This window comes from Meles meles, chromosome 2, assembly GCF_922984935.1.
Source record: "Meles meles chromosome 2, mMelMel3.1 paternal haplotype, whole genome shotgun sequence".
Taxonomy (NCBI): Eukaryota; Metazoa; Chordata; class Mammalia; order Carnivora; family Mustelidae; genus Meles; species Meles meles.
In genome coordinates, this window is record NC_060067.1 from 24,061,643 (window position 1) to 24,088,832 (window position 27,190).

Genomic DNA, 27,190 nt, shown 5'->3' on the forward strand with positions numbered 1-27,190 from the left:
AACATTCCAGAAGGTCAGGCTTTTTGTTATAAAGTGTGTCTCTAGCTCATATTATCTAGCGATAAAATATCTCCTCCCTTATATAGACTCACACCCTGATCTTTAACTGAACAATGCATTCCTGAAAACCTCAACAAGACATGGTTATACAAGTTATATTTTTGGCATGCTTGGTACATATACCCATCCGCTAGATGGGAACAAGACTTTGGTAAGATTAAAAGTTGAGCATGCCCTGTGGTATTTGCTCTTAGGAACTCAAGAAATCATCACCAGTAGAAAACTGTCAAATGAGAAGCTTAAAGCAGTGAGAACTAAAACAAACATGTTTATTAAGCAATGCCAAAAGAGCAGATTAACAGAAACTTTATGTAGCAAAACTAGTATATAATGAATGAATGTCATCTGTAATATAAAATGATGCTATAACCTGAATTACTGGGGAATGCCTACTTAATTATCCTTAAAACTAGCAGGAGTAATTCTTTTTATGGACAGATACATCCAAATTATAAGCATAATTTATATTTCCCAGTACCTGGCCAAGATTAGACATGCACTTGAAAAATTAATTTATCTGCACAAAGAACAAACATAATCGACAACTGTGTCTTCATTAGAATCCTGACACATTTTGGATACACGTATCTCTTGTTTTGAGGATGAAGACACTGGATCAAAAGTATTTAAATGATTTGCTTGTAGTTATACACCTAAACAAGGTAAACCATTTTCTCCTTCTCTTACTTTCTTTTTTTTCTCTTATTTTCTCCTTCTCTTACTTTCTTTAAATACCAACCTCCCCTCAGGGTCTGTTTTCTCTTCTCAGCTTACCCAATTTCACTAGCTGATTCCCACCACATCCATAGCTTTAATTCCCACCATATTCCAATGACCCCCAATTCGAATTTCCATCTGGGACCACACATCTAGAAACAGATCCACATATTCCACTGCATACTAGAAATCTCACTGTGGGTGTTCCATGGGTGTAACATACGACACATGCAAAAGTGAACTCCTGCTCTGCTTTCCACCTTCTCTGTCTTAAAAATAGTACCGTCATCCACCTGCTCATCCACCTGAAACAGAAATCTGGGAATTCCTCTACTTCCCAAGTCTTCCACATTCGGTCATTGAATTCTAAAGGTTACACCTCCTGAATCTCTCTGGAATGCCCCATTCCTCTCTCAGAAAACCTGATTATCCTTATTTTCCCCCTTCATCTTCTAGTTACTTCTGAGATCTTCTCCCATGTTTCTCAATCTTTTTTTTACCTTTAGCCCACAATCCCCTTCTCCATCTCATCTCCTGCCATTCCGATCTCCAACTCCCTTCTGATCTCAGTCTTCGTTCTGACCGAATCACTCCTGGTCCTCACCATGCTCTTAATCCCTCAGTCTCTACCTCGTCTCATAATCCAGCACTTTCCTACACCTCACTCACTCACATCATCTTCATCCCATGATTCAGACCTCTTGACAATCTTGTCACTGGTACTGGAGATTCTTCTGCCAACTTTATGCCTGGACCACCCTCAACTCTGGATATGCCCCTTCATTTCTTTTCTCTTGCTATAGAACTACTGGGTATAAAGCTAAAAAAAGTAAAATAAACTAAAAAAATACAGAAAACATGTCATTTCCAAATTCTTTGATGAGTATGGATTACTTTTATAACTAAAATAATAATGATAATATTGCGATGCCATCCCTCAAAAGAGTTCCTTTTTTAGCTTGTGGTTCCTCAGATTGATAATTCTGCCATTTTCATTTCATTTCCTAAAAGTCAGGGCTGGCTTGTAAGAAGTTGTTAAATAACATGGTAAGTGTGAGCTGTCAGCCCTCACCCTGAATCCTCCCATGTTCAGAGCATCACATGAAGACTTCACTGGGTTTTACGGTGGCTTTCTGATGTTGGTAGTCAACTGAAGAACGGAGTTTGAAAGCTGTATACTGCTAATGACTGTCTGCCCTTGTCCTCCCTGAAATACCAGGACTGTTTATGAAAAGTATTTCTAATAAAGCTGAATACAGTTTGACTTAAAAAAAATACTAAAATAAAATAATAATTTTAAAAAGAAGTTAAAATAATGATTAAAAAATAAAACTCTGGGTATTTAAGTTAGTTAAGTTAGACTATTTGCATCTAAGAAACTACTATTTTATATATATATATATATATATTTCTAAGACCATGTATAAAATAATACCTAGATCTTAAGAAATAAATTTAAAAGTTTATGTGACAATCCAAAATCATCTTTTCAAATACTGAAGTTTAAGCATGAAAATCCAAAGTCTTATTTTAACCAACAGCTTTAACATCTCTAAAAGATTACATGTGCATAATTGGCTTTGAGAAGGAGCAGACTCACCTGGAGTTTGTACCACAGCATGCAAATTCTTTTCTTGAAGTTGCTGAATTCGTTCATTCTTAGCTTTGCTCTCTTTCTCCAAAAGTTTGAGTTTATGAACATATTGGTTATTTAGAAATTTCAGATCAGCTGTTTCACGTGCACACTTCTTCAACGTAGTTTTCAACTCTTAAAATGAAAAAGATTCAAAGACCATTTCACAGATCAGGAAATCTATGAAGCCCTTCTATGTCACAAAATATAAAAGCCACTTTAATTTGAAAGGCTCCATCTGATTCTCACCCAAGCCTTTGTCTGAAAGGCTATTACCTTTTCTACCACTGTTAACAAAACTACAAGTAGGTCACTAAACAAAAAAGGGAATTATATTTTTCTTCTGCTATATGACTTAAGATAAATTATGGCATTTGATCCAATCCAGCGAACTGGGTATGTAGCTGAGGGATTATGAATTCATGCCAGGTATCAGACGGGACTTTCCACTGATATAAGAAGAATTTATAATAAGATAGCCATACAATTACCCTCTGCCCAGTACCTCTGAAATCATTCTATTCAATCTTCTGGCTCAAAGACGGGGGTATTAAAGAATCAGAATGATTCAGGGCTTTCACCTCACTTTAGTCCTCTTACTTTCAGTATGGAAAAAAATGAAAGTTGTTTCAAGGACATTTCTTTGGTTTCAGCACTTCATATTTCCTAGAGCAATTTTTTTATTAATTAAAAATTTACTGAATATAGTTGACACGTTACATTGATTTTAGGTGTACAACATAGTGATTCAACTTCTCTGTAAGTTATGCCGTGCACACTGCAAATGTAGTTATCATCTGTCACTGTGCAATGCTATTACAATAACACTGACTATATTCCCTATGCTGTGCATCTTTCTACAGCAATTTTAATTCTAAAAATTTAATCCACATATAGTGAAGATGATAATAGCTATAAAATGCAAATTTATTTTCCTTGTTGGGAACTCTTCAAGGCACTCTGCATTATTTCAAGACTGTTAGCAGGAAGACTATCACAATACTACATATAAGCTTTTCCTACAGAAAAAACAAAAAGGGCAAAAAATGTGGCATTTAAAAAATCACAGAATTTTACCTTTAATGTGTTGGCCTGATTGTTCTCTCAGTTTCATTAATTCCAGGTATAATTCATTATTTTCCTTGATCAATCTTGCATTTTCAAGTTTATAAGGTTCCAAAACAAAATCAAAATTGGCACTTTCTTTTTCAGCTTTCACAGTAGATAATTTTGATTTCCGAAGACTTTCTGTTGTATGAACTAGGTCACTGAAATTGAAGAATAAAAAATGTACATACAAGGAAACGTTCCATTACCTTTTAATAACTAAAAATATATTTCAAAAAAGACATAAATGTTAACACAAAGTGAGATCAAATCTAAAAACAAACAAAAATACTAGGAGCCTTTCAAGGTACCAGGTGCTCAAAAATTTCTCAAAGCAAGATTAAAAGGTAAGAAACATACACATAGAATCATCTTTCATTCTCTCCTCTCATTCATCCCCCATGTCCAGTTAGTCACCTGATCCCGTGGACCCTGCAAAACTTATCTGTACATTCAGCAAAGATTTACTGAATACCCGCTATATGCTACACGCTAGCATATAAGAATAAAAATGGATTCCTTGCCTCTTAGAACATAGACCAGTAGAATATTCATTCCATCAGTATTTACTGAGCAGGAAACACAATATAGAACGCACCAACGTGGAACTTGTATCTTACTGACAGTTTGTCAAAAGTTATAATACTATGTGATAAACTCAACAACTGTGTGTTCAGCTTGTACTAGATACAGCGGAGATAAAGTCAGTCTCTAAATAATAGAGACTTCTAAATAATAGAATATTATTAATTATATTAATTATTATAATATTGTTAATTATTAATAATAATAGACTTCTAAAGGAAACACAAAAACAAGTTTCCAGCGATGGTAAATAGTGAAGGTAACATGTATGAGATGTGACAATCTTGAAGGCCATAGAGCTAAACAAGCATAGGGCAGGAGGGAGAGGTGAGAGGGACTTCCCAGGCAGACAGAACAGCACATGGAAAGACCAAGCGGAGAGACCGGTGGGGAGTGTATCAGTTTAGGCAGTTTAGGGAGCTCCAAGTAGTTAAACACATGGGAGATGAAGCTGAGTGTAAGATCACTGTGGAAAAAGTCTGCCAGTCTCTCAGAAAGGTAAACATACTTCACCCTCCAACCTTGAACTGCAGAGCTAGAACTAGATCATGAAGGGTTCTGGAGGCCATAATGAAGACCACCAAAAAATAAAAACCAAAACCAAAAAAAAAAAAAACCCACACCAAAAATCCCCACCAAATATCTTCCCTCCATTCTCTCCTTACCATCATCATAGCTTATAGCCCTACTGCAAAAGCTTTCTAAGCAGTCCTGCTCCAGTCTCAAGGAAAGAACAAATAGTGGAAAAGAATAAAATCACATAGAATCTTTCAGTTAAAGTAACACGTAACTGCTAAAGTATTGGCCAACCACATATGAGAGAACCTTTATCAAATCATAGTAAAGACTAGAGAGGCAGACACTGAATACCCAACCATATCAGAAAATCACATTAAAAAATTGTAATTCTATTCACGGAGGACTCTCAGAAACACCTGCTCTGAAGAGTAGAGTGTGAAAGGTGACCCCTACAGTTTTGCAACGTGGAGGCCCTGGAATGATGATATGGGAGTAGTATCTAAGATTAGGAGAGCTTCAGATGACTGAAGGACTTAAAAAAAAAAAAATCCACCCATTTCTTTACTGTAACATGAAGTTTAACAGAAGCTAGATAAATGGGATTAAGGATCACAGAGGTTTAGAACTGTATTTTCATCTTTACCTGAAAAGTTTTTCTACCAATGGTAAACACTCCACTGTCAGAGTCTGGCGGTATCCCAACTGATCCAATCTTTTTCTAATATTAATGTACTTTCTTTCTGCAGCTGTAGTCATCTTGTCTTCCAAAACTAGTTTTATTCACTCCCCAAAATTAAAGTCCTAAAAGAAAAGAGTAAAACATTATTCTGTTATTATGGCTATTACTACTATTTCATGGTAAGAAAAGATTCTTTCAATATGAAGACATTTTTTTTGTTTGTTTCTCTTCAGGTAGGCTGCCTTCTGGAATATTTAGACTAACTTAAATGCAATGCTTATGATAATTACATTGCTGCATTAAAATAAGTTTCTCTTGGGGCACCTGGGTGGCTCAGTTATTAAGTGTCTGCCCTCGGCTCAGGTCATGATTCCAGGGTCCTGGGATGGAGCCCAGCATTGGGCTCCCTGCTCAGCGGGGAGCCTGCTTCTCCCTCTTCCACTCTCCCTGCTTGTGTTCCCTCTCTCGCTGTGTCTCTTTCAAATAAATAAATAAAATAATTTAAAAAATTTTTCTCTTGATAAATCTATACATAAAAAAGTTTAAAAAATAATGGAGAAAACAAAGAATATTTTTCCAAGCCTGAGGTAGGCAGAATCTTTAGATGCCTAAAGATTTAAATCTTTAAATGCCTAAAGATTTTAAATCTTAAAATGCCTCTTTGAGGGGCGACTGGGTGGCTCAGTGGGTTAAAGCCTCTGCCTTCGGCTCAGGTCATGATCTCAGGGTCCTGGATTCGAGCCGGCATTGGGCTCTCTGCTCAGCAGGGAGCCTGCCTCCCCCCACCCCCGCCTCCTTGTGATCTCTGTCTGTCAAATAAATAAATAAAATCTTTAAAAAAAATAAAATAACTCTTTGAAAGCATTAAACACACACACAAAAAAACCCTGATAAATTTTTGGAATTAATCAAATTAAAAATGGCTGCTCATCAAAATATTCCATTAAGAAAACAAAAAGATAAATGAAAGTGTAGGAGAAAATATTCATAATATCTAACACAGGATTTGTATATGGCATACATGAAGAACAATCGCAGTTCAATAACAATAATAAAGAAAATTCGGTAAGAAAATGGGCTAAAGACTTGCAAAGATAAGTGAACAGGAATAATCATATAAAGAGGTGCTCACCACAATTAGTTATATGGGAAATATGAATTAAAACCACAATGAGGTATAATTTCACCCATATTAGAATGGCTAAAATTAAAAACATGTTGTCAAGGATTTGGAGCAACTGGAATCTTCACATTGCTGATGGGAATGTAAAAGCACTGGGAAAAAAGTCTGGCAGTTTCTTTTTTTGAAAGATTTCATTCATTTATTTGGCAGACAGATCACAAACAGGCAGAGAGCCAGGCAGAGAGAGAGAGAGGAGGAAGCAGGGTCCCTGCTGAGCAGAGAGCCCTATGCAATGCAGGATTCCATCCCAGGAGCCTGGGATCATGACCTGAGCCAAAGGCAGAGGCTTTAACCCACTGAGCCACTCAGGCACCCCAAGTCTGGCAGTTTCTTATAAAGTTAAACTTCTACCCTAGAACTCTATAATTGTATTGCTAGGTATTTATTCAAGCAAATGAAAATAAACATCCACAGAGTCTACAAGAATACTCATAACAGCTTTTTCATAATAGCCCCAGACTGGAGCAGGACAACAAATAAACCATGAGATATGTGTACAATATACTACTACTCAGGAATAAAAGAAAAGAAATAATAAAAGAAAAGGTCAACCACATTAATTAATTTGGAAAACATTACTTGAGCAATAGAAGCCAGACACATATACTGCATGATTCTATTTACATGACTTTCAAGAACAGGCAAATTGAAACTATGTAGACAGAAACCAGTAGAGCTGTGGTCTGGGTCAAGAGGAGTGGGTGGAGACTGGCAGGATTAAGAAGGAACTTTCTGGGGTGACGAAAACATTGTTAATTGAGATACTGGTTACACCAAGTGTATTACATTTATCAAAGCTTTTCAAATAGGACACTTGAGATCTGTGCATTTCCCCAGGTAAATTTTAATTCCACACACAAAAAAGACACACACACCTATGAATCTCTACACACATTTTTATCTTTGTCTTTTCAACATCTATGAATATATTCTCTACAAATGTTCCCTAAAATGGAGTTCTCTGAAGACTGCTAGTGTAGAACATTTGCCAGGTAAACGTAGTCCCAGTACTCATATTCCTAAACCAAATAAAATTTAACATCTCTATTGTCTTTCACAATTTATAAAACGTGAATGCATGCGAATTCATGCAAAACGGATCCTCACAACTTACCCTGTAAAGGAGACAGGGCATTCTAGAAATCCTCTCTATTCAAAGGCAAGGAAAGGCTGCGTCCACTGCGCCGCAAAGAAGGTGGGCACTCAGGTCTCCTGAGCCCTGGTCCAGCACTCTGGCTTCTGTACCTAGCTGCAGCCGTTTCTTGGCCTTTGGGCTAAGATCAAGTGTAGTATCTGTACCAAGCTGCGGCAACTGACCCAATCACTTCTAATCTACTCTTTCTACAAATCCTTCTTTCTCCACACTCTTGCTAACCTTTTCTTTTAGTGGCATCCCCATGGGCTTTCTAGGCTCCTTCCACAAGAGGGAGCTGACTGATGAAGGGCTTTTCGGAGAAACTCCTGGAGACATTGGAAATACACCTGTCAAGAACTAGCAGGGCCTCGCCCCTCCAACATTTCTCTTTTTGTCTGGTACCAACTTCGATTACCCAGAAATACTACTTCCTCACATACCGGCGGAGACAGAGATTGAATACGAAGCACCCCCCCACACCCCCAGTCATCGAAACACAGGCCAGATGGAAGAGTAAAATCCCCCCCAAGAAGAACAAAAATCATCCTCACCCGTGGGCTACACCTACATCAGGCAAACATTGTGGCTATACTGAAAGTTTCTAGCAGGACCTAGAAGCTTAGTTTGGAGGTCCCCTGCGCACACCTGTTTAGAACCGTCGCTAGCTTACCTCTGCGGAGGTAGGGGTGTGAAAGCCGGGACGTCTTTTTACCAAAGTAGCCCGTGTGCATGTATGCGCAGCGGCTCAAAAACCAAAACAAAACATCAGCCTTAATTAACTAGGGCTGCCTCCAAGTCCCTCCACACTGAACTTAAAATAGCAGAATGGAAGGTAAAGGGGATGTTTTCAAAGGTGCAGGGCAAAGGTTAACAAATGGCTTCCGTCCGACGCTTTTGGGCACTTTGTTTTTACGAAGAGCATGTAAGATTCTCACACGAGAGGGCACTTTAACTTTTAAATCAACCCCGCGGTAGGCAGGAGGCGGGGGTGCACACACCGCACAGACGCCCGCGGCGAGCGGCGCGGAGGACACAGGGAGGCTCGAGCTGACCCAGGCCGACCTCCCGGACGCAGCTTCACCGCCGGGTGTCAAAGGGGAGAGCTGTCGGACGCGCTGCCGGCGGAGAATCTTCGCGCCGCGCCCCGCCCGGCCGGGCCCCACTTCCTCCCCGCGGCCGCGCGGCCTCCCTCCCGGCAGCACCCGGGCCCGGCCCGCGGGGACCTCCCGGGAGGCCACGGCTAGAGCGCCGCCGCCGCGCCCCGGCCTCCCGCTCCCACAGCGGCACTCACCCGCGGCTCCAGCCGCCGCTTCCTCCGCCTGCGGCCGCATCCCCCCTCACCCCTCGCCTCCCTCGCTGGCTCCTTCCGCCCCAGACTCCGGCTCCGGTGCTAGGACAGTTTGAAAATGGCGCGGAGAGACGATCCCTGTAGGCGCGGAGTCGGCGCCGCGGTTACCTCAGTAACGAGAGCGGCGCCGGCGATGCGCGGCGCGGGGCGGGGGCGCGCTCAGCGGCGACGGCGGCGCGGGCCCAAGTGCCCGGAAACGCAACGGCCTGACAGCGCGCGGCCACGGCGCCCCCTGCCGGTGGGCAAACGCCGAACCTTGGCAGATCCAGAAATAGATCCTCCCTTTTTCCGGTTGGGTTGTCTGTCTACCCCGCGCCGGGTTGAAACGCTCCCCAGCTCTTGGTCCCTGCAGCGGATAAGGCTTCATTCACCCTGCCAGGTGAACGCCTGCTGACCACGAAAAGTCTAACTTAATAATCCCGTTTCTTTGCAACTTTCCCTGACAACCGCCCAATAAAATTATTTTTTTATTGTTGCCACACCCCTCTCCCTGTAAATCTGTGTTGACACATTTATTGTACTCGTCCCATCACGAGTAAAATATCAGATTTTGATTCCATGAGTTATAGCTCTCCCACCAAAACGTAGTTGTATGCGTCTCTCTGGGCCCCCCACGACTGTGAACTTTTTGAGTCAGAGTTTATTTTACTCACCTCTGTTTCTCTAGCACCTACCACAGTAAACATTTGTGAAGGGAATTCATTTGAAATAAACTGATTGTAGGGTAGAGAGCTTGCTTACTTAAACCGTATAGGTCAAATCCTAGAACCCACGTCTCCTCTGAGGATTTCTGCATAATCAGAGAGGAGCTCAGTCTTTTCTGTTCACTACTCTCCCGAGTAGGCCTTACAGTCAGACGAGGTACTTAATCTTTGTATGTCGTGTAACTGCTGCGTGGATTGTGAATAACTTTCTACCCATTCATATATCGACATACACACATGTTCCCATTATGTGTACTTCGTTTCCCCACATGTCTTAATGAGTTATTTTATGGAATTTCTAGGAGACAGTGACTTAGGTACTGTCGATGGCTTTCATAGTCTTGAACATATACAATAAACACGCTTTTTTGCTGAAAACAAATACCTCTTTCGGAAACAGGGAGGCACAAATAAATTAATACTATGGCAAAATAGTTGTGCAACAGTCATCCAGTCCAGATGACTCCCTTTGCCCCCAAAACACAGTAATCAAAGAAATTCAAAAAAGTGGGTGAAACGTTATGGGCCTGTTTTGCTGCAGGGGACATGAAAGACCAGAGTCAGGCTCTCTGTTGGACTCCAGCGCCTAAGGTCAGGGTCCCTGGCACACACATACATATTTGGGAGGGCTACCACTCAACTCACCACACTCCCTTAGTTCTTGACATTTAGTCTGGGTGAGCAGGAAAATAATCACGCCTATGTAATGGAAACCACCGTGAAAACCCTAAACAACAGGATCCAGAGAGTTTCCCGGTTGGTGAACACATCAGGGTGCTGGGAGGGTGACACGTCTGGAAAGGGTGTGGAAGCTCCATCCCCCTTCCTTGCCCTGTGCATCTCTTCTATTTGGCTATTCCTGAGTTCTATCCTTTAGAAGAAGCTGGTAATAGTAAGTAATGTGCCTTTCTCAGTTCTGTGAGCCATTTTAGTAAATGACCTAACCTGAGAGAAGTCATGGGAACCCCAGTTTAGAGGTCATGGGAACCCCAGTTTAGAGTTGGTCCATCAGAAGTATGGGAGGCCCAGGACTTATGAATGGCATCTAGAGGAGGAGCAGTCTTGTAGAGTCTTTTTTTTTTTTTTTTAAGGTTTATTTATTTAGGGGCACCTGCGTGGCTCAGTCATTGAGCGTCTGCCTTCAGCTTGGGTCATGATCCTGGGGTCCTGGGATCGAGCCCAGCATCGGGCTTCCTGCTCAGTGGGAGGCCTGCTTCTCCCTCCCCCACTTCCCCTGCTTATGTTCCCTCTCTCTCTCTCTCTTCATCGAATGAATAAATAAAATCTTCTTTTAAAAAAAGATTTATTTATTTATCAGAGAGAATGAGAGGGAGAGAGCAGGCACGTGCCCATAAGGAGAGGGGCAGAGGGAGAGAATCTTCAAGCCCCTGCCCCGCCCCCAAGGAGCTCGATTCCATGACCCATGAGATCATGACCCGAGTGGAAACCAAGAGTCGGTTACCCAACTAACTGAGCCACCCACACACCCAGTCTTGTAGAGTCTTCACCTGTGTGTACCTCTGGGTAGTTTGAGTCAGAGCTTAATTGAAGTCTGGACCACTTGGAAAAGTGGTTTTGGAAAAGACACTGTATTTGGTGTCAGGAGGGAAAAACAACCAACCAACCAACCAAACACCTCTCCTCTGGTGTCAAAAGCGTCATGAATAAAAGTAACTCACCAGGAAACAACTAGGTATGTGCAGATAATGTTTAGGAGAAACTTAGCAGAGATAAGTTGAGGTTTCTTCTTCAAGTTTCCTCTCCATATTTTCCAAACATATTCTGTGTATCTGGATATCATTAATTCTGCTGTTGTCACTGATTATCCCATTCCCCCTGTTAGACCACGGGCTCCTTATACTATGCATTACATAGGCATGATTGTTTTCCTGCTCACCCGGACTAAATGTCATACACAGAAGAATCATGTGATCTTCTTTGTGCCCATAACCAGAGTGACTGGCACTTCAAAGATCAGGATATGTGAATTGAATTGAGCAGAACCGAATGAACCAGATCTTCTGACACCAAGCCCAGTATCGCACAGCTGCCTCCCCTCAGTGACTGGCCCAGAGAAGGGGCTAAAATGTCAACATGACCACGAGCTAATTCAGGTCCTTTTATTTAAGGAGCAGGGACTCAGTTTCCCTTTTACCACAGGTGTGTGGTTTGGCTGGAAACCTGACTTTTACTGGCAGAAAAGGATAATGATTACAATAGTTCCCGTCTGTCTGGAGCCTTGCAGCGGAGCCTTGTAGTGACTTGGCCACAAAACACACTCAAGCTGTGGAAGTGATCAGATGTTATGAGAAGCTATTCTTTAGCAGCAGAGACACTAGGAAATTATTTCCAAGAAAGGGGTCGCTTTTAAAAGCACAATGCTAGAGCATCTTAATGACATAGAAGTTTCTTTTGTGTGTCTACGAAGACATCAGAACTTTCCACAGCATAGTGCTAGAGCAAGAGATTACACCTTTTATTATTTTATTTATTTAAGATTTTATTTATTTATTTAACAGACAGATATCACAAGTAGGCAGAGAGGCAGGCAGAGAGAGAGGGGGAAGCAGGCTCCCCGCCAAGCAGAGAGCCTGATGTGGGGCTCGATCCCAGGACCCTGGGATCATTACCTGAGCCGAAGGCAGAGGCTTAACCCATGGAGCCACCCAGGAGCCCCGGGATTACACCTTTTAATCACCATTTGGAGTCAGTAAGAATAGAGAGAAGAGTAGGGGCTCTGCGTGAGTGAAAAGATTGATAAACACCAATATGATATTTAAAAAAAAATTTTCTTGCACATCAAAAGTTCTATGGTCAAAAGACAAAGGATGGCTGGGGAAAATATTTACCACTATTATCATAGACCTAATATATAAAAAACTCCCATAACTCGACAGTAAAATGACTAGCAAATAATAGAATACAGTAGGAAAATAATTTTAAAATGGGCAAATGTATAAACATATAATGTATCACATGGCTCTTTACCCATATGAACAGGGACTCACTGAAAATAAGAGCATATAAATTGAAAGTAGTGGAGGTGTGAAGGATGAGTAGGTAGCCAAGTAAAAGGTAGAGAAACGCAATAAGCAAAGATACGAATAAACTAATATTACCCATAATGCATCAAGTGCATATTGGGTTATGTTCTAAGTGCTGAACATGCTTTACAGGTACTAGTTCATTTACTCACCATAGTCACCCTATAAAATAGGAGGTATTGGTATCTCCATTATACCGACCAGGTAAACTTATCAGAAGTCACAAAGTAAGCGATAAGAGTGTTGGCTTCAAGTCTGGAAGTTAAAACAATTATGTCAAGGAAAGGAACTCCATAGGACAAGGGCCAAAAAAGAGAATATTTGGATGATGATCAATTAAACTTTGTGGAGACATAGAATTGCCAGGGTCCCCAAAGGCTAATTAGACCAGCCTCCCACATAAACAGATTTCTGTGCCACCTCTCTAACAGATGGTCACCGCAGCTACCCCGTAGTTACTTCCAACAACGGGAGAACTGACTGCTTTTCAAAGAAGCTCATTGCCTTGCTGAAAGCTTTGTTAGAAAAATTCTTCTTTATATGAAGCTAAAGTCTGCTTCTCCTTGAGTGTGAGTATTTTTTTCTGGGCAATCAAGAGAATGTGAAGCTTCTTCCTCATACATATGATGACTCTTCAAAATACTCCAGATCCTTCAACCTTTTTGCTCATATGACATGGTCTCCAAGCCTATAATTTAACTGGTTGCCTCGTCTGGAGCAGAAACACTCTAGCGTCTCTGTTTTCTTATTGAAGTTTGTACCTACATCGCTTCTCGGCCTTTTGGCTAAGATCAAGTGAAGTTTGTACCTACAAATTATTGTATCAGATTGGGACTGAGGACTGGGATATATTTGTTTCTGTTGATGTATGTGGCACAACACTTTCAATGTATATCAACATGATCTAGTATCATCTTAGCCTTTTTATAACTGAGTCACGTGTTCACCAGTAAAGAACCATACACAGACTTCTTTCTATGGCTGATACATTTTTAATACATATATTTACCTATATTATCTTGAAGGCACATATGAGTTTTTGGAGCAGAGATCAAAGTTATTATTATTCACGTCAATAACTATGGGTCACTTGCTGAACCCCCCAGAATGATAAGATGAAAGACAGATGTTACACAATATATCCTGGGTTCTGTGCTGCAGGAGAGTAAGCCCCTCCAAATCAAGAAGCCGAGAGTTTATATATGAGAGGGACAGCTCTCACCCTTCCCCTCCTGAGAAAGGGAGAGAAACATTTGCTGCCTATGGTGTATACTCACATTCCTTAGAAAGAGAAGGGATGCTGTGAAGTGTAAACCTGGCGATTCACAGACCTGTACCCCTCGGGCTAATAATACATTATATGTTAATAAAAAAATTTAAAAATTTTAAAAATTTTAAAAAACCAAAAATAAATTATTCCATATTAAAAAAAAAAAGAGAGAAGGGGAAGGTCCTGGGTCTACCTTCTGGAATATAAATATGTTTGACCCTTGAACAGTATGGGGGGTTGGGGCACAGACCCCCTGCACAGCTGCAAATCCACGTATAACTTTTGACTTCCTTAATACTTACTAACAGCCTACTGTTGACCAGAAGACTTACTGATAATATAAACTTGATGACGTATTTTGCAAGTTATAGGTATTATATATTAGATTTTTACTAAAAAGTAAGCTAGAGAAAAGGAAATATTTTTAAGAAAATCGAAAGAGAAAACACATTTACACTACTGTGCTGTATTTATTGAAAAATATCTGCAAGCAAGTGGACCTGCACAGCTCAAACACATATTGTCCAAGGATCAACTGTAAATGTCTCCAGGGGGAAGACAAGGGAAGCTTCTCCTGGTCTGTACCTCCTGGGATGCCTCCCTGGTTTCAGGCTGCGCCCCTCTCTGAAAGGTAAATACAGATGTCCGGGAGGTAAAGCCCTCAGTTCTCTCACTACATTCTGCCATAGCCCTAATCTAGCTTCTACGGGTTGTTCTTTTTTTTTTTTTTTTTTTAAGATTTATCTATTTATTTATTTGACAGAGATCACAAGTAGGCAGAGAAGCAGGCAGAGAGAGAAGAGGAAGCAGGCTCCCCACTGAGCAGAGAGCCCGATGCGGGGCTCGATCCCAGGACCCCGGGATCATGACCTGAGCCGAAGGCAGAGGCTTCAACCCACTGAGCACCCCGTGCCCCTGGCTTGTTCTTTAACAAGGTGAAACTTGCTCAGAAAGTCTCAACTGTGCAGAAACATGAAAATACTTCCTTGTTGAGTTGGGCGGCCTTTGCATCTTTTTCCTTGGCTGGGACTGGCTCTCTCCTCCTCTCTCAGGACTCATCACGGTTTCCAGAGATTGAGCCTATCGGTCAACATGTATTTGGCTGCAAGTATCAGAACGCCTGACGAATGATTGGTTAAGTGATCAAAGCATTTCATGGTCTCACTCGACGTCATCCCTGAAGGTAGCAGGTCCTACTCTGGTGTGCAGTTCAGGGCCGCCATCCACTACCTGATCACTTCTCATCCATTCATGTTCTCTCTTCTCAGTGGATGGCTTCTGTCCTCAGACCTTTTGCCCCATTGTTTTTGGGATGGTTGTCACAACTCTAAGAAACAGGTGTGCATGCAATGGTATCCAGTGTAAGAAGTGAAGGCAGATGGAATGCCTGGGGCTCAGTGGGTTGGGCGTCTGCCTTTGGCTCAGGTCATGATGCCAGGGTCCTGGGATTGAGCCCCATATTGGGCTCTCTGCTCAGCAGGGAGTCTGTTCTCACTCTCCCTCTCCCTCTGTGCTCGCTCTCTCCAAATAAATAAAAATCTTTAAAAAAAAAAGTGAGCATAGAGGACAGAGATTGCATGACAAGGAAAAGAAAAAAAAAAAAGGACTATGCTCAGAGACCTCTTTCTCATCAGGGAGAAAAATGTTGCCCAGAATCCCCTAGTGGAGTTCCCTTTATTGGCCAGAACTAGGTTCCATGTCCCCTGTCCCCCTCCCAAGAGCATTCCCTGGCAAAGAAGGCCTGAATCGCTTTTGCTTCATTACCAGACCAAATTAGGGTTTTATTAGCAGTGTAACAGAATGTTAAAAGGGATCATGAATTTTTGGAGAGCTTGTTCCTTCATCTCAAATCAAGAGAGATTTCATCCTGCCTGTGAGAGCTTTTCTCACCACAAGAGACATGTGATCCTGGCTTCGGTAGGGGCTTCTAGATGCTTTGCCTGGAGCGTGTTCTTCTAGTCCTTCCAAACAATTTTTGTCAGCCTCTTATACACTGGTTGTAAGACTCCTTCTGTTTAAGTGAACTAGACGGATTACTGTGGTCCGCTACTGAACCCGAATAAGAAAGGGTCCTGTCTAGGAAGGTGTACAGGAAGGGAAGCTGGAGACCGTGCCTGTTCCAGGGCAGAGAAAGAATAAGAAACCTTTGGGCACAGGGATGCCTTGACTCTTGGCAGGTGAGCAGCAGGAGAGAGAACCCTAGGGAAGAAGAGAGGGGGTTTCCAAATCACGCACAGCAACAAAGAAAGAGGTTTAGACCCCTGGCAGGGCGTGAGAGCAGACGGTAGTTCACAGGAACACTGGTCAAGTAAGAACTTCCCTGTCCCCTCCCCTCCTCCCCTTTCTTGAGCAACTTGGGTAGAGGAGGCATTGAAATGAGGATGGGAAAGAGCAAAGCAAGTGACTGCTTCCCTTTGTCTTCCCTCCCTGTAGCAGTCCCAAGCTAGGAAAGGGAGAAAACACTGACCATTCAGCCACGCTTAAAGTTTTGTTTATGACAGGGAACTGGATATTTCTGTTACGGACCATGGACTTATTCTAGTTCTAGAGACACCAAAAAACTCATGGGTTATACTGGCATTATTTCTAGATGCAAGAGGAAATAACATTCATGTTTTGAGCCGTTCTGAGCAAACCATATGTACTATCTAAACTTCAAACATATAATTGGGCTTCTTTTTTTTTTTTTTTTTTTTTTTTTCTTTTTCAGGGTCGGGGAAAACCATCTGAAGAGAAAGAATCAGATACACAGAACTTGCCTCACTTCACTCTTCCCAACTCATTGAAACTGGATGATAATAGACAGTTTCAGGGGTGCCTGTGTGGCTCAGTTGGGTAAGCGTCCGACTCTTGGTTTCAGCTCAAGTCATGATCTCCCGGTTGTGGGAACGAGCCCCACATGGGGCTCTTTCCACAGGCAGAGTCGGCTTCAGATTCTCTCTCCCTCGCACCCGTGCTTTCTGTTTCTCCAAAATAAATAAATAAATAAATAAATCTTTTTAAAAAAAATTCAGAAGTTTTTCAAAAACACCCTCTACAGAGACTTAAAGCCTCTGAAAGATGGTGCAGATGTATACAAATGTTGAAGAGGAGTTGGAGAAATCAGTGGATGCCAAAATATGTAGTGGGATATTATGAGAAGCTGGTGATATTTCAAGGAATACCCTCAGTTTTCAAGTTGATGAAATGCAAAGTCACAATCAGCCCTGCTCCTACTCTAGTGCTCAGCGCATGAGGTTTTACTAGAAAACACCAAATCCTGGGCTGGATGCGCTGTGGGTCTGATCCAATACAGCAATTACTTTTGCGGTGTAGAGCTCCCATAGCACCCTGTGCTTCTTTTCACAGCATTTAATATTCTGCATTGTAATTGATTTTTAAATTTATTTAGCAGGATTGTGAATTTAACTCACACCATCTCTCCAAAATATGGAGAAGTTGTGGTCCCTTTGTTAACTAATCCAGCCTCCTTCCTCCATCGCCCCCTGCTGGTGAGGAGTAGAAACAGCGAACATTTCCATCCTTCCGGGTTTAAATGTAATCTGGTCCAATAATTTAAACAGCCCCTTTGAAAGGTGATATTGGTCTGTCTTGGAAAAATAAAAGCTCAGTCTGTCAGATTTTCCACCCTTTCCGCTGCAAGATGTTAACTGCGTGGGGGTGTGTGGGGAGGTGTGGAGTTGCCTGACCTTGTGGCTTAGGGGAAGACTAGTCCTTGGGAACATCACCTCTTGTCCACTTTGTTGCTCTTGGCATTGCTGCATTGGGCTGAAGTCTATGGCTGATGTGATGCATGGATATTTCTCTGTCTGTCTCTGTTTCTCTTCCTGATGGCCCTTTCTGACCCATTCTGCCTTCCCTGGCCTCCTCCCAGCGATACATCCCCCTCTGACGAGCTGTGACTTCCATTTTATCGCCATCCCATGTTGCAGTCGCTCAACTGCCTCACAGGCACTGTGGATCCCCAGCCAGATGCTCAGATATTCTTAGTCACAAGGGCCTCATGTGGAAAGTATAGATGACTTTAAATTTAAACCTCATGATTTTTCTCTGCCTGGCCATGCTGGCCCTACTTGGGTTAAACATGAGGTAGCCTGCGATGAGGCCTCTTCTCAGAGTCTCAGATGGGGGAAGGTGGGAGAAGGACCTCCTCTTGCCCTTGGTATCTTCCCCAGTCCCATACTACATACTCAGGACAGGTGTCTGACTGCTGTGTTCCTGTCTCGTTCTTTGTCCCACAATTCTGGGACTGAAGAGGCATGGCTTCCACCTCCTTTAATCCTTCTACCACACCCTCCTTCTACCACAGAGTAGTTAGAGCTCAACTGAGTGTCTTCTCAAGGAAAGAACAGTCTGAGCCAAGTCATCCAGGCCTGGCTTCTAATGGAAGGGGAGGGATGAAGCTTAATAAAAGAATTAAGGAAATCACCTCTAGATACAATAACCTATTTTTTGAGGCTGTTGTTTGGCTGCACAATCTTATTTGAAGGTCAGAAGCTGAATATTAATTTGATCTTTCTGTTTGCATTACATGTAAATTGTTTAGAACAGTGCCTGGCACCCAGTAAGCAATCAGTGTTCTCATTCTGTAATAAATCTCTTAATCTCCTTCTGAGGCTGGTTGGTGTCTTATATAAACTAGGAAAAATATGTGCTAGGAAAAGCAAAAGACAAAAATCGTGCTGATAAGTTCTACAATATTAACCTTATTAACCAACATCTACATTTTACCACATTTCAAAATTCTCAACTAGGATATGCTTGTAGAGGGATTCGAACAACATAGGAAATGACAAAAACAAAGCCCCCAAGAAACTTCTAATATTATCCCTGTCCTGGACCCTGTTGTATTCTTTTTCCTAAAAATAATAATTGCAAGCAGTCGGGTTGTCCATCTTTTCTACTTGTCCATCTCCCCTATGATGCTACGAGCTTTCTGCGCTTGCCCCTGTAGCACCAGAGGTCCCCAATAAATGCTTGATGAGTGAATAAGTAATTGAATGATGCATTATGAAATAATATAGGTTACATAAAATGTCTTTTTAAAACTATTTTAATTATTTATTTGACAGAGATCACCAGTAGGCAGAGAGGCAGGCAGAGAGAGAGGAGGAAGCAGGTTCCCCGCGGAGCAGAGAGCTGGACGTGGGGCTCAATCCCAGGACCCTGGGATCATGACCTGAGCTGAGGGCAGAGGCTTTAACCCACTGAGCCACCGAGGCACCCCCCATAAAATGTCTTTAAGAAAAAAATTTACTGTTATATATAAATATGTTAAGATGCTTAGTCACTTTTTGAGTTTTCTTGATAGGATTGCTTCTGATTAAAATAGAACAGAGATTAAATTATGAGATTAATTTATTTACAGTGTTCTTCTAAATGCTTCCTATTATGCTTCAGAGACCGGATACCGAATAATGAAGACTGGACGATGACAAGGCATTTCATCAAGGCTTTTGTGCTTTTATATGAATATCTGATACCATAGCAATAATGTCCAAAGCTTTCATGTTTATTTTATTTTTGATGTGTTCTCGATTATAACCAATACAGCCTCTGTTATCTAATGTACTAAGGTAAAATGGAAGGTGCTGGTGATTGATCAATTGGATGCATCAATGTTTTAAAAGGCAGTAATATGATTCTTTTTTAAATTAAAGAAATAAATAATTTTGGCAGTCTGATTAAAATAGGGAAAAGACACACCAATCTAGTGAATAGATTACTGTGCATGAGTAAGAAAGAAGACCCAGTTTATGTCTCGTTCCCAGGATTGGTAATGGGGTTCTTCCCCAGGTCATTTTGGAGGATTCCAAACCAATTTCTTGGAAGGTCAGTTGAGAATAGACGCTCCTCTTCCCTGCTGTGTCCCAAGTAGGCAGATAGCGGACATCTGTCCTTGCATGGTCACAGAAGCACACATGAAGATAGACAGGCCTGTTCCATCATTTCTTAGCAGCATGGCCTTGGGAAAACTAACCTCACTAAGTGAGCTTGTTATAAGAATTCAACAAACACATTCTCACCATAATGCTTCGTACATAATGCTCAAAGTTAACCACAAATAACTCGCCGTTCTAGAAACGAGGGCTCTCTTTCTAACCAAGATATGTTTGGGTTGCCACTAGAAGGAGCAAACCTCCATTTCCTGCATCCACATCTATAGTCATCTGAACCAGTACTTGGCTCCTCCAATCCCTATCTCAGAGTAGGGAAGCTATGTGGTAGCCGTGGTGGGAGCCATGGATTACTGTTGTAGTGATGTGAACTTGAAACTGAAAGTCATTGGTGGCTTCTGACTTCAGGCCCCCCGGCCCTTCCATGGAGTTTTAAAGCACATAATTTCATGAATTAAATTCCTTTCTTCTTAAAATACCTAGAATTTTTTTTTAAAGATTTTATTTATTTATTTGACAGACAGAGATCACAAGTAGGCAGAGAGGCAGGCAGAGAGAGAGAGGAGGAAGCAGGCTCCCCATGGAGCAGAGAACCCGATGCACGGCTTGATCCCAGGACCCTGGGATCATGACCTGAGCTGAAGGCAGAGGCTTTAACCCACTGAGCCACCCAGGTTCCCCCCTAGAATGTTTTTTTATTTCCTACACTGAACTCTGATGGGTACACAGACTCAAGATCATTTTAGTAAGGTCCCAGCTTTGTCCTTTTCTGGGACATTATCCTTACTTTCTTCATAATCAACCTTCTGCAAAGAGTCGTCCTTCTATATTGTAAACCTGTCCTTTACCTCCTATTTGTACTCAATTCCACAACAATCAGTCTTCCTCTCTGCTACTAAAGTTCTAAAATGCCTTGACCAAGGTCAGCTATGATGCACCAAATGCCAAATTCAGTAGATTTTTTTCAGCCCTTGTCTTATTAACCATCGTTCGATACTGCCCTATTGGACACGGTTGATCATAACTTTCTTTCTGCATCCTGCTCCTCTCTTGATCCTTGAGACACAACATCTTGTGGCCTTCTCTCACTTTTTTGATCAACCTCTATTGTGAGTTCCTTTTCTTCCCTAATCCCATTAAATGTCAGTGCTTCCTAGGGTTCAAGCTTCAGAGCTCTTCCCTTCTTAGTACTCTGGGCTTCTGTGAATTCAGCTACTATCCCCATGGCAATGACTCCTAAATCTCACCCCTCCTCTGCATGTTCTGGGCACTGTAGACAACCCCCTCTCCCTCTGCCTCCAGACACACTCAATTCTGAAAACACCATGCTTGGGGCTTTCATTCTCCCATGACTTTATCCAATGCTTTCCCCTCATCATTGTTATATCTCACTTCTACTGAATTTTCCTGAAATATAAAAACATTTGCTTATTAGACAATGGTTTCTCAGATTCAACACCAAAAACACAAGTGACAAAAGAAAAAAATGGATGAATTGAACTGTATCAAAAGAAAATATTTTGTGCTATGAACAATGTCACCAATGAAGTGAAAAGATAACTGGCAGAATGGGAGAAAGTTTTTGCACATCATATATCTAATGTTGGTCTTACATTCAAGATGTGTAAAGAAACCTTATGACTCAATAATAAAAAGATAAACTAAAAAGAGGCAAAAGACTTGGATAGATATTTCTCTGAAGAAGATATACAAATGGCCAGGAAGTACCTCAGAAGATGCTCAACATCATTTTCCATCAAGAATGGACAAACATCCATTCGGACAAACCATAATGAAATAAAACCTCACATTCATCAGGATGGCTATAATCCAAAAGACAGATAATAACAAGTGTTGGCAGGGACGTGGAAAAATTGGGACGCTCATACATTGCTGGTGGGAATGTAAAACAGTTCACTTGCTTTGGAAAACAGTTTGACAGTTCCTCAAAGAGTTCAACCTAGAGTATGATCCAATAATTGTACTACTGGGTATTTACCCCCAAAATACAAAACCACCAATTCCAAAGGATACATGCACTGCTATGTTTATGGCAACATTGTTTACAATAGCCAAACCAGGGAAGCAGCCCAGGTGTCCACTGATAGAAGAATGGATAAAGAAGATATGATATATAAGTACAATGGAATATTACTCAGCCATAAAAAAGAATAAAATCTTGCATTTGCAACGACGTGGATGGAGCTAGAGAGTATAATGCTAAGTGAAATAAGTCAGGCAGAGAGACACATACCATATTATTTCACTCATATGTGGAATTTAAGAAAACCAGTAACAAAAACAATGAGCAGAGGAATAAAGAACATAAAGAACAGAGAACAAACCAAGAAACAGTCTCTTAACTATAGAAAACAAATTGCTGGTTACCAGAAGGGAAGAGGGTGGGGGATGGGTGTAACATGTGATGAGGATGAGGGAGTGCACTTGTCACGAGGAGCACTGGGTGATGTACGGAAGCGTTGAATCACTATATTGTACACCTGAAACTAATATAACACTATATGCTAACTATACTGGAATTTAAAATTAAAGGTGAATTTTTAAAAAGTTGCCATTATGACCCAACAATTCCATTCCTAGGTAATATACCCGAGAGAAAGAAAAACACTTGACCCTACAAAAACCTGTGCACAGATGTTCAGAAGCAGAATTATTCACAATAACCAAAATGGGAAAGCAGTTCAAATGTCTATCAATGGATGAATGGGTAAAAAAGTATCTATAGATTAGAATACGATTTGTCCATAAAGAGAAGTGAAGCTTGAAAAGATTTCGTCAAGAGAAAGAAGCCAATCATAAAAGACTGGGTGTCGTATGATTCTATTTATATGAAGTGTCCAGAATAGGTAAATCTAAATAGACAGAAAAAGTAAATTAATGCCTGCCAGGGACTGGGAGGAATGGAGAATGGCTGCTAATGGGCATGGATGGCATTTATTTGGGGGTGATAAAAATGCTCTGAAATTAGATAGTGGAGATGGTTGCACAACTCTGTGAATATATTAACTCCATTGCATTGTAAATTTTTAAAAAAGATTTTATTTATTTATTTGACAGACAGAGATCACAAGTAGGCAGAGAGGAAGGCAGAGAGAGAAAGAAGGAAGCAGGCTCCCTGCTGAGCAGAGAGCCCGATGTGGGGATCGATCCCAGGACCCTGGGATCAGGACCCGAGCCTAAGGCAGACGCTTTAACCCACTGAGCCACCCAGGAACCCCTGCCTTCCAAATTTTAAATGGGCAAACTATATGATATGTGAATTATAGTTTGGTAAAACTATTAAAAAAAAACCCAACCCACTTGCTTGTCTTTTAAGGCTTGAAACAAACATCATCCCCTCTTTTTAAAGATTTATTTCCTTATTTGAGAGAGGTGAAAGAGAGAGAGCATGGGCGCCGAGGGGAGGGGAGAGGGCGAGGAAGAGGAAGAGACAGTCCTAAGCAGTCTCTGTGCTGAGCACAGAGCCAGGCGTGGGGCTCGATCTCACGACTGATATCGGTATCAGGACCTCAGCTGAATCCAGGAGTCGAATACTTAACTGACTGTACCACTCAGGCACCCCAAACATCATTCCCCCTCTTCAGTCAGTTCCCTCAGTAATGCTGAACGCCTAGGATGCGCCAAGCCTCCTTGTTCTAGGCTTGGAGACAGAGAGGGGAATGAGCCAAGCAAGGACCCCGCTCTCAGTGGGGAATGTAGGTGGGAGGTAGAAAATAAACAAGTAAACAAATAAGTGAATAGTTTAACTTCAGGTTAGGATAGGTGACTGGAAAAACGAGATGGGTAAAGTGACAGAGAATAATGAGAGGAGGAAAGCAGTCAGGAAAGGCCTCTCTCCTCAGAGAGAGAGCATATGAGCCAAGAGCTGAATGTCAAGGAAGCCGGTTTAAAAAGATCTGGGGTCGGAGTATTTTCAGCAAAGAAGAGTTTAGTTTAATCAGTTCATGGAACAGAAAAGAGTGACTGGAGTACAGGAAATGAGAGAGAGGGAGGAGATGAGTTTGGAGGGTTAGGTGAGAATCCAGACTCCACTGGGCCTTAGAGACCATTTCAGGGAGTTTGAATTTTTCTAGGACCAGCAGGAGCCATTAAAAAGTATGGCAAATGGGGGGCGCCTGGGTGGCTCAGTGGGTTAAGCCTCTGCCTTCGGCTCAGGTCATGATCTCAGGGTCCTGGGATCGAGTCCCGCATCGGGCTCTCTGCTCGGCGGGGAGCCTGCTTCCTAGGGGCGCCTGGGTGGCTCAGTGGGTTAAAGCCTCTGCCTTCGGCTCGGGTCATGGTCCCAGGGTCCTGGGATCGAGCCCCACATCGGGCTCTCTGCTCCGCGGGGAGCCTTCTTCCTCCTCTCTCTCTGCCTGCCTCTCTGCCTAGTTGTGATTTCTCTCTGTCGAATGGATAAAATATTAAAAAAAAAAAAAAAAAAAAAAAGTATGGCAAATGGAATTTTCCAAAGATAGCCGCACCAGGATAAATCCCATTCGCACACTCTCCTTACAAAGTGACCGAAACTCTCCCATTGCCAGGTGGGGGTTATGTCCCCTCAGTTTGGGTCTAGACATGGGGCTTATCTTTTCTTTGACCAAGAGAGTACGGCTGAAGTGAAACCATGTGACTTTGCAGGTAGGTCATAAAAAATACAGTTTTACTCTGTTTCTCTCGACATTTTCTCTTGGAACCCAGTGACCGTGATGTGGTGAAACGCAAACTCATCTTCTCAGGGAGATCACCAGCAGGGGGTCATATGGAGAGACCCTGAAGCTCCCAGCCAGCAGCCTGCATCAACCTCCAGTCAGGTGAGAGGGTGAGTCCTCAAATGATTCCAGCCTCAACCTCTGAGTGCAGCGGCGAAGCTTCCAGACATCACCGAGCAGAGACAAGTCATTTCTGCTGTGTCCCTTCTGGATTCCTGACGCACAGAATTCATGAGCATAAAAAATGGATTTTTTCCCTCATAACAGTCTGAGGGCATTCGTTACATAGTAACTGGGACAAAAGGTACAAATGAGGAAGTCTGTGTAATTCGTTCATGTTTTAAAATGTCACTGTGGGACATTTTCTGTGGGAAGGTTTCTGTGGGAAGAATGAATTACACAGAGTAGAAGCAAAAAGTCTTATGAAGACTCCCTAATGTGTCCCAACTAGAATCAGTTACTCCAACTCGACCATTTCTAGCATGTCACCTATAAATGTATTTTATTCATTGGCTTACATCTCCCTCAAGGAGCTTAGAGTTTAGTAGTTTTTCTCTTTAGGAAAGCGGAAGTAATTTTTGTTTGAAAATCCTGAAAGATTGCCCAATGAAAAGAAATATTAAAATAGTTGTCTTCTTAGTCTTATTTGGCCATATATAAAAGGAACATAGACTTTATGAATTAAGAAAAATGTCAAATTAATACAAATCAATTTCTTAATCTTCTAGATTTAAAAACAAGGAATTTATTTATTTATTTATTTATTTATGAGAGAGACTGACACAGAGCATGAATGGGGGGAGGAGGCAGAAGGAGAGGGAGAAGTAGACTCCCTGCTGAACAGGGAGCTTGATGCAGGGCTTGATCCCAGGACCCTGGGATCATGACCTGAGCTGAAGGCAGATGCTTAACCGACTGAGCCACCCAGGCACTCCTCTTCTGGATTGTTTGAGTGAAGATATTTTACTCATTGTGTCTTTCTATGGATATTAGCAACAAGAATGTTTATCTCACAGTTACTAAAAACTGATGAAACACCATTAGCAAATTATTAAAGACTTTTAATAGTGGTTAATGGTTTCCCAGTCAAAGACCTCAGTGAGACTCCCTATAACCTGAGAAGATTTGTGTGTATGTGGAGGGAGGTAGGGAGGGTAGTGGGAAAAGGAATGGATTCCTTTTACGTGTTGTCATTTTCTTGGACCAATTATGTTGCTCCATTTCATCCATTCACTCTGGAGAGTTGAGTTTGATTTCTCAACCATTGCCAAGAAATACATGATTGATTTATTTCTTTTTAAAATTGAGTGCTTATTAGCATTGTGCTAAACATTTTACAAACGTTATTTGATTTAATCCTTGCAATGAACCTATGAGAGAAGTATAACTATTTCCATTTTACAAATAAAGGATACCAAGGCCCGAAGAGGCTATTTCACTTGAACAAGATCATAAAGCCAGACAGAGCCAGGATTTGAGCCCAGTTCTCTCTGGCTTCAGGGTCTGAGGTCTTACTTAGCTCAATGTTATACTGTCACTGGTCTTCATGGATGTTGTCCAATGACGTGTCCCATTTCTTCTACAAAATCTTCCTTGCCTTGACTTTATCAGAGCACAGAATAGCTAACTCCTCTGAGGTATTACAACACTTACTGTCTGTATCATTCACTTGGCATCTATCATTTATTGTCTTATACAGTGCGTGTGATTTTGTGTAAATACGTGTTTTGCCTGCTTCAGCTGGGGATTTTTGATTGCAAACTACAGAAACTAACTGAAGTGCTCTCTATCACTCCTTGCCCTCAATATGGGAAGAATATTGGGTGATTCATAGAATCAAAGGAAAACAGAACCACTGGACCTTGGGAGGAATGGCAACCAGAACAACTCTGGGGATCTTTAGCGAAAATATCTACGTATAGTCTCTTTTGTATGATCACTGGAATGACTTAACTCCAAGGGCCTTCATTCCACTCAGGTGTCACCCAGCTCAAGATTCAGATCCCTGGAAGAGCCAGAGAGTCTGGTTGGTCCAACCAGCATGGCTGTCTGCCTAATCCTTCTAGAGCGCAGAGACAGTGATGGATACTGACCAGGATCCAGAATGACTCTACTGTGATATAGAATGAGCAATAGTTGTATTTGCTTCTAGAGTATTTTGATAAATTGTGTACCCCTTGATGTAGAACAATATGATTTTTCAGGCAGAGGATCCTGAGAGTAAGCAGAGAAATCACCATTCTTAGGATGATGCCCTAAGGGGAGGCACATTACTACAGGCTTCATCAGTAACCAAGTACTTAATCTATTATACTCTTATTAACTGGCCCCCCATTTTCTTCTATTTACAGAACTGTTCACAGTGATGAATTTTATGATTTGATCAATATTACAGCAGACTACACCTCCTGAATAAACAAACATGGAAATGAGTTATTATGACCACAAGTTAGAAGTAATACATTCATAGCTATAGCTAATTCAAAACAAACTTGGTTTATAAAATTACGAGTTATAATAAGTAAATTTTAATACACCTCACTTAAAGGTTTTTTTTTTCAAATTAAATTACAGGGCCTACAAACTTTCTTATGAAA

The 27,190-nt window shown here is 41.6% G+C and overlaps 1 protein-coding gene across 1 annotated transcript in view; it reads right to left on the reverse strand.

The window, feature by feature from the left end:
• CEP135 (centrosomal protein 135) overlaps positions 1 to 9,094 on the reverse strand; it is a 79,580-nt gene extending 70,486 nt beyond the window's left edge. The window contains exons 1-4 of the mRNA XM_045984324.1: positions 8,910 to 9,094; positions 5,265 to 5,422; positions 3,488 to 3,678; positions 2,378 to 2,545 (exon numbers count right to left, since the gene is read on the reverse strand). Of these exons, the coding sequence (XP_045840280.1) occupies positions 2,378 to 2,545; positions 3,488 to 3,678; positions 5,265 to 5,377 (472 nt within the window). The 5' untranslated portion in view covers positions 5,378 to 5,422; positions 8,910 to 9,094. The remainder of the gene's footprint in view (positions 1 to 2,377; positions 2,546 to 3,487; positions 3,679 to 5,264; positions 5,423 to 8,909) is intronic.
• Positions 9,095 to 27,190: the final 18,096 nt, after the last annotated feature.